Source organism: Strix aluco, chromosome 9, assembly GCF_031877795.1.
Source record: "Strix aluco isolate bStrAlu1 chromosome 9, bStrAlu1.hap1, whole genome shotgun sequence".
Lineage (NCBI taxonomy): Eukaryota > Metazoa > Chordata > Aves > Strigiformes > Strigidae > Strix > Strix aluco.
Genome location: NC_133939.1, coordinates 4,802,782 through 4,817,225, shown reverse-complemented (window position 1 = coordinate 4,817,225; position 14,444 = coordinate 4,802,782). Strand labels below are relative to the sequence as shown.

At 40.8% G+C, this 14,444-nt stretch overlaps 1 protein-coding gene across 1 annotated transcript in view; it reads left to right on the top strand.

Annotated features, from left to right (window-relative positions):
• The window catches only part of STAG1 (STAG1 cohesin complex component), a 203,465-nt gene that overhangs the window by 51,769 nt on the left and 137,252 nt on the right, over nucleotides 1-14,444 (top strand). Inside the window, exon 4 of the mRNA XM_074833498.1 lies at nucleotides 10,939-11,103. Within this exon, the coding sequence (XP_074689599.1) occupies nucleotides 10,939-11,103 (165 nt within the window). The remainder of the gene's footprint in view (nucleotides 1-10,938; nucleotides 11,104-14,444) is intronic.

The window sequence follows — 14,444 nt, the reverse complement described above, 5'->3', positions numbered from 1 at the left end:
TGCCATTGCTGGCCCATCAATGGGAACATACAGAAGCAATTCTCTATTACACATAGTAGTTGAGGCTTTCTCTTTTATTTTCATTTATTTTACAGAATAGCAAATTTATTGGAAAATGCAGAAAAAGTTCTGTGTTATGAGGTTATCCCTCATTTTAGTTCTTCAGGGTTATCAGATGCAGTTTTCTTGATTATATCACTTGAAGTACACACTGTGGGTTTTTGGTGGCAAGTTTTGTGTGTTTGTTATTAATGGCTTTGATTTACTTCTTAGTCTTTGTCTGTGTGTACACCCTTGGTATGAATGTGCTATATATATAGCACTAGTAGATTGATATATATATATATATTTTTTTAATTACCTTAAGATCTCTACACTAAGACCGACACCTCAAGCATGGGCTAGTGAGTCTGTAAGAACGGACAGGACCATGTGTTCCTCTCAAGCGTGCTGACCAAGCTTAGTATTGACTTTCAATTTTCATCACAGTTTCTGGACTTACTTTGGGACACACTATTTTAAATCCTGGGGTTTTTTGGCCATGTCATCTTCCTTTTTGAAAGCTTTTGAACAGTGTTTTCTATGATGGCATACATTCTTCCTCAGATGGACAGATGTGCTCACAAACGTGGAGCTTCTTTAGATGAAGCTTTAAAGAAGCATGTAAAGAGAACAGGTCATCTGTTTATGTAACTTGTAAACAAAAGACAAAATCGGAAATTCTGTCATGGTTTGAGCCTAGAGGGCAACTGAGCACCTCACAGCCACTCGCTCACTCCTTCCCCCTCAGGGATGGGGAGGAGAAAATAAAATGAAAGGCGTAGGGATTGAGATAAGGACAGTGAGGGTTGACTCACCAGTTATGGTCATGGGCAAAAGACAGACTCAATTCAGGAAAAAAAGAACATCAATTTAATTTGAACACCACCACTTAATTTTCCAATTGGAGTAGGACAGTGAAAACTATTACCACATCTTAAAAACACCTTCCCCCACCCCTCCTTCTTCCTGGGCTCAGCTTTGCTCCTGATTTGTCTCCCTCTTCCCCTGCAGTGGCACAGAGGTCAGGAGAAATGGGGGTTGTGGTCAGTTTGTCACTTGCTGTTTCTGCTGCTCCTTCCTCCTCAGGGACAGGACTCCTCACTCTCTTTCCCTGCTCCAGCGTGGGTTCCCCCTCATGGGAGACAGTCCTACATGAGCTTTCTCTGACGTGAGTCCTTCCCAGGGGCTGCAGCTCTGCCTGCACTGCTCCAGTGTGGGTCCCTCCCAGCACCAGACTGCTCCAGCAAGGGTTGCCCTCAGAGTCCTCCCAGCCTTCTTTGGTCACAGCCCCCTACTCCGGTGTGGGGTCCCCCACGGGCTGCAAGTCAGCATCTGCTCCCCCGGTGACCTCCAGGGGTGCAGGGCACAGCCTGTCCTCTCACCACAGGCTGCAGGGGGGTCTCTGCTCCAGTACATCTCCCCAGCCTCCTCCTCCTTTCTTCCACTGACCTCGGTGTTTGCAGATGTGTCTCCCTCACAACTCCAACTCCTCCTCCCAGGTTCCTCTTCTTAAACAGGTTATTGCAGAGGTGCAGCCACTGTCACTAATTGGCTCGGCCTTGGCCAGAGGTGGGTGCGACTTGGAGCCGGGGGAGCTTCGAGAAGCTTCTCACAGGAGCCACTGCTGTAGCCCCCTCCTCACCATGCACAAACCCAGCACGTTATCTTAAGAATATCTCATTAGTAAATCTTTTGAGTTTTAGCAGATCTCATAAAGAAGAGGATGGTGCAACCTGTTTGCTAACCCAGAAGGTTGTCAGAGTGAGGAATTTAAGTTAAAGCAACACTAGTGGTGTGTTGTCCCCACAACACCTTCATTGGAAAGGAAGGGTGAATGTTACAAAAGGTGTTTCTCATCCCTCTGTTTGAGCTTATTAGTAGCTCCTGTGGGGTATTTGCTGAAGCACTTTACTGGTCCTGTGGTTCTGCTATGAAGTTTCTACAGGAGCCAATTGCTCATTATGCTTAGAACAACTCCAGGCTCGTTAAATGTACATGATTGCAAAGTGATGAACGTACAGAGGAAGTGGCCGTTGCTTCATACGTAAAATGATGGGCTGTGAGCTGACCATTGCTGCTAAGGAGCAAGACCTTAGGGTTATCAGAGATGATTCCATGAAAACCTCATCTTAATGATTAATGGGGTCAAAAAAACCAAATCCAGTCTTAAAACTCTGAGGGGAGAGAATAGAGAATAAAACAAATAATGTGTCCTTTATAAGACTGTAGTTTGCCAAAATTTGGAATACTTTGCATGATTCTGGTTTCTCTTTCCCTCTCAACCTCCACCCCAAAATCTCAAGAAGGATGTATTAGGACTGGAAGAGGTTCAGAGAAGAGAAACAATGTTGGTCAATCATGGAATCAGGCTGAGAGGGACCTCAGGAAGTCTCATTGCAACCTCCTGCTTGGAGCAAGAGCAGCTTTGGGATCAGACCACATTGCTCGGGGCTTTTCTGGTCTGGTCTTGAAAACCACCAAGGCTGGAGACTGCGTAGGTTCTCTCAGCAACCTGTTTCATGAATAATTACTCGTTGTAGGCAATCAGGTCCTCTCGCTTCAGTTCATGACTATTGTCAGTTGTCCTCCCACTGTATGGCTCTGCAAAAAGTCTCACAGGGGAAGTGTTCCCAGCCCCCCAACTATGCTGGTCGTCCTCTGCTGAGCTTGTTCTAGTTTATTAATACCTCTCTCGCATTGAGAGGGCCAAAACTAGACATAGTATTCCAGATATGGGCTAAGATGCACACAGTTTAAAGGGTATCATCGCTTTCCTTGGTGTACTGTTGTATTCCTATTTGTGTAGCCCAGGGTGCTGATGGCCTTTGCTGCTCAGGCACATGACTGCCTCACATCCAGTCTGCTGTCTTCTAAGACCCTGACGTCCTTTTCCACAGAGCCTGTTCTCTGACTGGCCGGTCTCCAGCCTGTGTTCGTGCAGGGATTTATTCCTCTGCCAAGGGCAGGTCTTTGCATTTGTCCAGGTTGAGTTTTGGGTGTACTGTTAGCCCAGTCCTCCAGACTGTCAATACCAGTCTTGCCCTGATGTCTTTAAGTGCTCTCCTCGCCAGTTTGGTTTCATCTGCACACTTGACAGAAGCACACTCTCTCACCCCCTCCAGCTGTCTGATAAAGATGGAAACTGGACGTGTTCCAGTTAGACTTCTGTCGTACTCCCTCAGCACCAGCCCCCAGGTAGAGGATGATCCATTAACCGCTGTGCTCTGAGCCCAGTGGTTCAACCACTTCTCCACCCATCTAGTTGTCTAGCCATCCAGGTCATAACTTCCCAATTCGGATACAAGAATATTGTGGGAGACTGTTGAAAACCCTGCTAAAGGCAGGATAAATGGCATCTGTTGCTCTCCTCTCATCCACAAATTCAGTCATTTTGCACAGTTTTTTGGGTGACTGGACAAAATATATATGTTTAGATACACAATCAAATCCTGCCTTCATAATTGATACTGCTGCAACAGAAAGGAAGAAATAAGGTTCTTCTACCAAAAAAAGATCAAAAAGGAGAAAGCCACTCAATGACTATTATCCTTGAGGAGAAATGCAAACACCTTGGAAAGTCTAATCTAGGCCATTAAATTCATAACATTATTTGATATTAAAAGTCCTGGATTCAGTTATTGAAGTATTGGTTTTGTAAACATTGTATTTCACTTTCCCTCCTCCTCCACATTGCTCACCTATTCATGTTGCTAACCCGTCCAATTTCCTCAGGTGAATTATCTGTTTCTTACAGGAGGTGCAGCTCTGACCTTTTTCCCCCCGCTCTTCCATCTGCTAACAAGATTTTTATTTCCTCCACAGGTACCACCTACCTATAGTCTCAGATGTGGAAGAGATTAAAATATCTAGTTAAATTCAAAGCTATTTTTCTCAACTGATACTTAGCTTTGAAGTTTTTAATTTCTGTTGTAGACCTAAAGAAAGGCTTTTCTGCCCAAAGGCTTTTCTGTTTTTTGTGGGTTTTTGTCCCTAACTAAAATATTATGGTCTAATAAGATTTGATCTCTCCCTGCAAATGCTGATTTGCTTATGTCCTTAGGCCATCACAGCTACAGTGACACATCTACCATAAACATATTGACCTCTCTTGGAAAACTCTTTGGTTTTGTCTAGCTGCATGGTTCTATTACAGAGCTGCACACAATGTACTCCATCAAATATATGTATGTATTTATTTTAAATAGGTTTTTGCTGTAGTGTTATAGAATGGGCTTGACCTTTTATCAGAAAGACAGACTACTACTAGAGGATTTTCCAGACTATTTTCCGAAGACAGACATTCCTCTGCAGATTTGAGACTTCTGTAAGGAGATGGTCCTCATTTGAAAATGTCATTTGTACAAATACCCCTTCAGTTCATAGAGAATCATAATATTTTGGGAAACTTTCCCTTCCTGAAAACACTGCTTTCCAAGTTGCCCCTCCACTTCTATGAGAGACTATTCTAATGACTACTTGACTGAGTAGACTGGACAGTCAACTTGCAAAGAGATTAAGTGCATTGGTCCTTCAGAATAACTCTCAGAATCTAACCTGATTGTCCTGAATTCACTGACCCTTGCAGTGAATTTAGCAGGAGTTGCACCATGTCCTGTTCTAACAGTGACAATGGCTGGGGCTGGCCTCCCCCTTGTCCGTGTCCACTTCTAAACTCTGAGTTTTGTAGGCCAGATGCCTGTGGAACAACTAGCCAAGAGGTGAATCTGTCCAGTCAGTGGGATAATTTGGTGCATGTATTTATGCGATACTACATGTGAGCATGCGATATATATTTAGTGAATTGTGTGGGGTGTATTTAAGAAGTGACCTATAACAGTCCTCTGGTTGAAGTTGCTCAGTAACATTGGCCAAAAAAGCCTTTTTTTGTCTGATGCATTATTGAAATACATGGGTATGGATGTGCTCTCCTGCTCTGGGGAGGGGATTTGAAAGCTCAAGGGCTTATGATGCAATGCAGCTTTCACATTAGTGAGCTCAGGCTCAGATGAGTTATTTATCTATCTTTTTTTGTCTCCTCTCTTCGATCAATGCTCTCTGTTCAATATTGTTGGCATGCTTCATTTTAACCTACCTGGCCTTACCTTCCCAGGAGCTCAGAATAGCTTGGCTTAAACCTCAGCTGTTAGAGGTTGAGGGAGTGAGGGAGATCCCTGGCTGTATTTCAGCTCTGAGGTAGGAGTAGACAGATTAGCCTCTTTGACTCAGGACAAGAAGAAATGTCAGTCTTTCTGTTCCAGAGGTGGCAGTTCTGGGATCTCTGCTGGTGTCTCTCTCATCCCACACTCAGGCCCACAGTATGCCTTTCTCCAACTCCTCTCCTCAGATTCTTTTATTGAGGCAAGATGGAACAAGGCACTTGTGACCTTTTGTCCCCAGTGCAGACCATATGATTTTGCTTTCAGGTCCTTTTGTATTTTTTGGTGTGGCGGAGACAGACCACAATACCTTTGCATTCATATGTGAAACTTTAACTTGATACTGCAGGGGATTCAGTTTTCTTTCTAGTTCCAAATCATACATGTCCTGATTAGTAGTAGGAAGGAATTCTCTTGGAAGAATTTCTTTTCATAGTAGTCAAGGTTTGTGGTTTGGTGTGACATACACCAAACATCAGTGTCCTGTTTCAGCTTGCTTGCCTGATATTTTTGGTCTGTCCCTTAAAACTGAAGTGAATCAATCTTTCTGTAGTTCTCTGGAAGCGCAGTGCACATACAGCCAGTATGTGAAGATTTCTCTATCCTGCCACTTGTAGCTTCTTGACGGAGAAAATCCTAATGGCATTAGAAGTTTTTCTTTTAAACTTTTGATGAGATGATCCTTGTACTTTTGGCAATCTAATCTATTCTTCCCTTTTTTGTGGAAATAAGTCTTTTTTTGGTAGCAATTACCTCAGCTAGAACAATTGAAGTGATTCAAGCAATTATAGCAGACTGTCTTGAGTCTTTAAGATGACTTTTAGAACTCTTGCTAGGCTTTTAAATAGGGATGAAAAAAAGCAACACCACTCCCCCAACAGTCACTGTTTTGTTTTTTTTTTTTGTTCTAAACTGCATGTGCTACAGTTGAAGCAGCTCTGTATGTGCTGGATGTTAGGGGACCTGCATCTGTCTTTGCGGGATAATGTTTGTTTCTTTGATGAAAAGAGTCCAAAGACTGACAGTTTGAATCCAAGAACTTCTCCCTAGGTAACCATGATGATGTTACGAAGTGTGCAGTAGCCTTTGTTTTTTTTAATCAGAATTAATTCAGAAAGAGCTCAGACATACCACTCTTCCACTTAACACGAGGTTATAATGCAGGGGCTTCTTAAGGGGATGATACCTTTGAGAGGCAAGTTCTTCAGTCTTACTCAATTGGAGGGTTAAAAAGCTGCTTCTAGCTATCTTGAGAAATGGAGTATTGCTTTAAATTACTTACGGTATGGATGCACAGAGGCCATCATTTACGGTGGGTTAGGTGGAGTTCCTGACCTGTAACACTTTTATTGTCCTTACTTCTTCGTGAAGTACCTCACATCAACTTGGGGAATGTTAATGGAAAATGTCAAGCCACTTCCACTTTTTTTTTTTTGGTAGTGTGTGAATTAACTTTCACTGTATTGCTTGATTATACAAATGTGGGTCACTTTTTTTTTTCTCCACAATTTAAAGACGTGAAAGGAAAAGTATTATCTATCTAACTCATTACAAAATTCTGAATTGTCATCATTTTCATTTAATTGCAGTCAAGGTAAGTATTTTGTTTCCTGTTTGCCTTGGTTTAAGCCTTAAAGCAACAGATAAACTATGTGGCCATCAATATGGCCATTGTAGAGTTGCTTCTGTGGCACATTCTGAAACTCTGAATTTCCTAATGCTTTTGTGTATAAATCCTCAGCTTGTTGTCCATTGAATCTGCTGCACAGATCTGAAAAAGTATTAGTAATTTCTGTTTTCATTTGGCAACTCAGTCCATTTTGACACCACCACCAATCCAACAGCATGTCCTGGGGCTCAGAGTGAAATTTAACTGCCACAGGCTCACAGCTCCAAGCAGCACCTTTCTTGGTGTCTGATTAAAAAGTCTCAAGCTTTCTTACCTTGCCATGCTTCTTTATCCCTCCCTCTGGTAGTCTTTACTCACCTCAGTGTCGGTTCTGCCATTGCAGCAGATGCCTGGATTATGGAAATGGTTACAAGGGTTTATGAATACACTTAGGTACAGTATTGCCAACCAGCTTGCCTTTTCCATGACTTTTCAGAGATCCTTCTCATGAACAGAAGAAAAGTTAGTACTGAGTCTGGAAAACAATCGACTCTTACCTACCTCAGGACTCTGACAGACTGACACTTGAAAAAAAGCCCACACATGACTGTCAATTTAAGGGGGCTTTAGGTAGAGGCAGGAAATCTCCGGCTGAAAGGGTGTAAAGGGACAAGCAATAACCACAATTGGTGTTCCTGTTAGGAAGCAGAGGTTCTATTTTTCCTGTATCTTGATGACTATTTGGTAGATCCTTACAAGGGTAGACTTGCTACAAATTCACTCTGATGAAACATCACATTTTACACCTGTCGGCGCTGGTCTGACAGGTTTACTGGAGCCACACTCATCCTTGGGCTGTTTCTGTGTGGAAGCTCTTCATGGCATTAGAGGATGGGTTTTTTTGTGTTGAGCTGAAAGACCACCCTTTCGTGTGAATGTGGGTATCTCTCTTTTGGGATGCAGGGCTACCTCTGTTTGGCATCCTCAGTGCCAAACATAATTTTTCGATGTGTAGCTTGACTTTGCAACTCTGCTTCCAAGAGCACCCTGCCTCTGCAAGATATTCCATAGATACTCTGTGTCATGAAGGAGTCCCCTTTGCATTTCTATGGATGTACCAGTCCATGCTTTTCCTTCACTTGCTTCAGTGGTGTTGGATGTCTCCATCCTGGGATGCAGTCATAGAATACCAGGTTGGAAGGGACCTCAGGGATCATCTGGTCCAACCTTTCTGGCAAAAGCACAGTCTAGACAAGATGACCCAGCACCTTGTGCAGCTGAATCTTAAAAGTGCCCCATGTTGGGGAATCCATCGCTTCCCTGGGGAGATTATTCCAGTGGCTGATTGCTCTCATTGTGAAAAATTTTCCTCTTGATGAAAATTTTCCTCTTGTGAAAAATTTTTCTCTGAAATAGGGTTACTTTTTCAACTTTGTACTCAGAGGTAGGAACCTGTATGAAGCTCAGATCTGTCAAGGTGGCCTGCAGAATTTCTTCCTGTAATTTCAGGAACACTACATGCCAGCAATGTCTGACAACAGCATTGCAATACTGTATGCTAATGATAAGATAATGCCACTTCCTCACTTCTGTGCCTTGTGCTTGCAAAACTTTATAATTAGAGTGCCAGGCAGTCTCTGGAGCCTGGAGGACCTATGCATGACTTGCTTTCATATTTGCGCTCCGGAGTGGGATTGAGTCTGGGCTTCCTGTCAGATGCCTACTGGGGCGAAGTGCTCTGCAGTGGAAGTCTGGTGGATACCCTTCCTCTAGTGCCTCTCCACCTGAAGATAACGTTAATCCCTGCCTAACTCAGAAAGTTCTAGTTTTGGATTTTCTTCAGTTTCTCAGCGGAGGATCCTTGTCTGTTTGTTTTGTCTCTTGAGGCAGGATTCAGTACAGGTCCTGCATCTGGATTTAGCTTCTCCAGCTTGGATGCAGAATGGCTTTTAATAAATGAAAGACTTGGTTTCTCCGCTGTGAGAGATGTTCTCATTGTCAACAGAGAGAGACTATTCAAGTAGACTCAGTACTATATCTGGTGTTAATTCAGGTTCAGGATATTGAGATATTTACTTGGGCTTGCAGAATCTGGCTTTGTCCAGTAATTCTGTCAGAAGTACATCTGTTGGTTATTTCTGTACCTCTTCTGAGAGCTCACTGGTGTTCTCAACCTTCTAATTCAAACTGTAAGTCTTGGTCGAAGCGCTTCTGTTTCCCCAGCATACCTGACAAAAGTGGAGTTTAAACTGAGAGTTTATGTGTCTTGTGGTTACTCATTTTGAGCGTGTGCACACTGGTCCATAGTACTCATACCAGTGTAGGTGGCTTTTTTCATTGCTTTCCAGTAACAAGGTATCTTTGCGTGTGTGCATTTCATGTCCATCTCTTACTTGCTTTCCCTTCATCCTTGCAGTGTTTAATGTCTCCCTTTGAGTTACATGTTGAGAAGAACTGAGTATAGAGGGGGCTTGCGTTAGCTTCTGTGGAGGGCATGGACTTGCATTCTGCTGTCATTTGACAGTACTTATAGCTAGTTGAAGTGCTTACGGTTTACTGTCACCCAGATTGAATAAACACATGGATTATATATCTCAAAGAGTCAATTTACTTCTAATTGTTTGCCATTTTATTAAATACCAATCGTGTCTCTTTGGAGCTCAGTAGAGCTCAAACATTTCATGTATTGATAGCTTTCTTGCTGATAAAGGCAGCTTTGCACATCTTTAAAAATTCAATGAGGGAGAACGCATATTCTTTTGATCACAAGGGCAGATGTTATCCAAAAGACTTTTCACAGAGATTGTACCATTATTTTAAGCTTTCCAGCTTACATTTGTATGCAAGTCCTTAATTGAATATTTGCAAGAGGCAGTTGCAGTTGCACTCTACCTTGCCCTTTTCTTTGGCTCTCTGGCCCCACCAGCAGTGATCCCTTTTAAAGTAACAGAAAAGCTAGACTACCAGCTCTCTTCCAGAAATTAGATCCCTTTCCTCTGCAGGAAAATTCTTAATGTGTCCACAATTGGAAGATGCAACCGAAAATGTTGACTTCATGTTCTTTACTAAAAGCTTTAATAGAAACTGGCTGACAGTATACTAAAGTAAATGGTACCGTGAGGATGTTGTCCTAACTGTAATCTTCAAGTTGCTTGCATGTTGTTTTCTTAAACGTAATTCCTCAAAATAGCATCGTTGTTCTGTGGAAAACGGCAGCCTTTTCTTTTGTCTGCCTCACGGTAGGGAGAAAGAATAGAATATGAAGTAAGATCATAGCAGGAATCTTACGTTATTTTCCCCAGAAACTTTTTTTTTTTTTTGCATAAGGCGACGTAAATTCAGAGCGGACTGTTCGCTAGGTGACTTCTTACAAGTGGGATCTATACCACCTGATGATGAGCTTGAACAACCTAGAGAAAAGTTGCGTTAAATATAGATTCACAGGGAAAACTTTTTAACTCATAAAATTTTGAAGCAAGGTCTATTATGATGATCTACTAAATCTGGCTGTATAAATTCAGCGACTTAATTTGAGTTGGGTTGAAGAGCTCACTCTTCTTATACACAGTTTCTTACAAAAGTTGTATGAAAATGAAAATACAGAAAATTACTGTTAACATGACGTATTTTTAATAACTTATTGTCTTCCCAAGATCATTAGTTATTCTAAAAGTTTGTGTGCCAACATAGAACACTTTTGCTGTCCTGTCTGTAATTTGCTACCGTTTATCTAGTTTCAGTCATGTTGTCGACTGTTTGTGTTGAATAAGACTAATATGGGTGTTGACATGAACTGTTACTCCAGTGTTAGAAATACACCACTACTTAGCTTGACATGACAGTGGCTTTTAAGTTGTTCCTCAACAGCTGCTGATAAATAAAAATACATGTACCTGACTGGATGAAGCCCTAAACAACCTGTTTGAATTTTGTAGCTGACCCTGCTCTGAGCAGGAGGTCAGGCTGGAGACCTCCCGAGATCCCTTCCAGCCTTCTGTGATACTTGTGTTTATAGACATGTGTGAGTGTATAAAAGTGTGTGTAGTATTTATATATAATTTATAAAGATGCATTGAGTGATTTCAGATATAGCTATAATAAATTTTCATTCTACTGGTTTTCTTTGCCCAGTCTGCCACTAAGAAACCTCGGAAGTCTCCAGCAGACAAGGGTCGTTCTGAATCTGGAGCTAGAGGAGCAAGTCGTGGAAGAGCTAATGGCCACCCTCAGCAGAATGGAGAAGGGGACCCTGTCACTTTGTTTGAGGTGGTTAAGCTGGGAAAGAGTGCTATGCAGGTAAAATAACTAATTGTGTTACCCCTTCACAATTCACTATCTCCTGTAGGAGTTCAGTCTAAGCTACGCTTTTGTAAACAGTTGTGTTTTTTCATAACCTGTATTGGTCCAGTAGGCTGTCTGAGTATGATAAAAGGACTGAATGTACTTTGATCGAGTTGAGGACTGTCACATATACTTCTGAAAGACAAGAGGCAGATCACAAAGTCAAGTATTTCAAATTGTCCATTATTCATTACTTCCAAACTGAAAATACACATTGGTATTAAGCAGTCCATTAAAGAATATTCTGTAATAAGTTTTACATGAGGAAAAAGTATATGATATTAGTGATGGATCCAAGGCTTTTTTTGTTTGCTTGTTTTTTTCAAAATTACCTGATCACACAAGCAGTTTTGAGTACTTTGCACTGCAGCTTGCATCCTTCTTGCTGTCCCCACCAGAGCAGCAGGTGAAGGCTAAACGAGTTGCCTAGACTTTCTCTGTGTCTGAGGGACAAAGATGGACACATCATGAAGACTAATTTTTCATTGTACAATAATTATCTAAGATAGTTGTAGCGAATTGCCTCTGGAAGTGTTTCTTTACTCCTTTGTTTTGATCAATTTCAGAGGTCTTACAGGATCTATTGGGCCAGGTGAGTCCCACCTCAAGAACCTCTAGAGATGGTTGGTCTTGTCAGTACTTGTATGCTTTTAATAAGTTACTGTGCTTCAGCTATTGGCTTTGGCCCTCAGAGGAGAAACAATGTGCCCAAAACACTGTTCATCCAGTGCACTGCAAAGCCAACAGTCGCTCCTACTGAAGGATTGTTTAAGCAAACCTCCTTTACTTTGCATTTCAACAAAACAGGACTCATGCGATATCAGTTAGTTTGTTTTGACTTTGTGGTGCTAACTAACATGAGAAAATTACAAATTAGGAAAATTAGATGCCATGCCCCATTTTCGATATTACTTTAGTGTAGCTAAAAGCTTAGTCTAATTAACTCCCAAAGGAATCTAGTCTTCCAAATGAGTGAAAGCTGTTTAAAATTTTCTCTCAGTCTCAAATCTGTGGAAGGTCCGAGATGTAATTTTAAAGAAGTAATAAACAGGAAGAAAATGAGAATTTTTATTCTTCATAGTTGCTGTATTTACAGTTACTCAGGATTGACCCTTCTTATCTAGTAGGTGAAGACAGAACAAATTTACTCCTAACAAAGCCACAGATTCCTTGTGCCTCTTCTTCCTACGTGTTTTAAGTCAGGGCTTCCAACTTTGCTTGGTTTTCAACGCTTTTTCAAATTTCGTTTTTGGCAGGATTTGAGGAAACATCTGGAGTCTATTTTCTGGTTTTACTGTGGTACAGAACATACAATATGCTTTATGTAGTATGTTTGTCTTAAGAGTTATTGATATTTGCAGGAGCCAAATGAAAAGGAATGGGTGATTGCTTTGATATTTGATTATAGTGCGTGTGTGTGGAATTGACTTTGATACATTTCATCTACTTCAAAAGAGATATCATCAGAAGTCTTCTGCAGATGAAATTCTAAAAAAGAAATTGTCTGCATGTTTGTATTAAACCTTTAGAATTCAAACACAAAGGAATGGTTTTGAGAAATTTAGTATTTGTATATGCATATGTAGATTGGTGTGTGTCTGCGTATTTGTGTATATGTACATGTGCGAATATCTATGTGAACACACATGCTTAAAATGTGCCCAGCCGACGTGTATGAGAAAGTAGTAGACAGCACATTTTAAGCAATGGAGAAACAATAAACAAATAGTAGAGGAATAGGCAAGATTATCTGAAGACCTGGGATGCAAACAGGCATAAATGACTTTAGCCATAATTTCAAGAGTATGTGTCACTTGTGCACCTTTGAAAATTTTACTATTGGTAAAATTATTCAGAAAGAAAGAAAGAAGCCCTATAGTGGGAAAGAGGATGCAATTAAAAAGTGATTTAATACTTTTAAATTTGCACTCTGTACAATAATCTTATGAGAAACCAAGGTTCTATAAACCAAACTTGTTAGCATCTTTATACTTTTCTTTTTCTTTAATAGCTTAGGGATTTTGATGTAACAATTAGGAATGCTTGGCATTTTTGTTTTTCATAGTTTTGATGCAGTTTTTTTGTGGCCAATTTAGCAACTTTGTCAGTATTGCGCATTTTCAGGCAAGTCCCATATATTTGTATTTGTCTGAACTTACTATTTCTCAATGTTTAGTTCTTTCCCTGTAATGTAAACCAAAATTTTTCTGTGGTGCTCTTAAGTTTGCTTCCAGCAATGAAAACCCAGAAAAATTCAATTAATAGATTCTGAGATTACATGGGAATCGTGTGCTTTTTTTTCTGATCTGTCTGCTCCTGCTGTTTGCTCTCAGGATTTATTTTAGTTGTTAGATTTTTCTGGCTTTGTGTTGCCAACTCATGGAAGTCTGTAGCTGAATTCAATTCTCACTTCTTTTAAGTTTGCCCTCTATTTTGGTTCTCATCACAGGATTAATTTACTACTTCTCTTCAGGCTTATTGCTGTTTGATTCTTCCAGAGAAACAAAGTTAGGTTAATATTTTGTATTTCAAGTATATATAACTTCAGAGCTGCTCTTCGCATATAAATCTTTGCCTCTATTATGAAGTGCTAGTTGTGTCGGTGTTAAGTCTCATTTGAACTCTATAAATCAATTTGATACCCATATTATGTTGGTATCAGATTGTTGACACTGTTTTTTAATTTGCTCAGTAACCTTTTGTACCGTTGCTTCAGAAGTTTTTCTGTTGGCAGCTCTCTGTATGAAGTGTGGTATGACCTGCTGTTCACGTTTTCTGCAGGTACATTTTGTTAGTCCATTAAGACTCTTCATAGAGATTTTTTTAGGCTCTATGTTTTTTTTCTTAAGCATGATACTCTTCTGCATTTTGTCATTTGTCTCTTTTATTTTTATTTTATTTTCTTTAAATGATTTTATAAAGACAGCTATATCCACTATATTTCCCCACTCTAAACCTCTGTAGGCAGAATGGACTAAATCACCATTTGTCATGTGCTAAACTGCCCGAGTTTCCACTGATGGGAACAAAGGGCGTGGGTGAACCTCCACTCCTCCAGCTGAGTCCCCAGTACAGAGGCTGACTTGCAGCTTAAATCTTCGTAGGCACTTCTGCATTGGTCTCTGGCCCTGGCATTAAGCCAGCAGCAAAATAAAGAGCATGAGATGATCTCAAATTTTGTTTAGGCCTCAGTCTGAAAATTTCTCACAAGTAAATTACGACCAATTGGCTGTAATGGAGTTTGCACTTCTGTGTTGGTCAGACCAAGCATAGAAGTGTTCTGCTTTCTCGTGTGT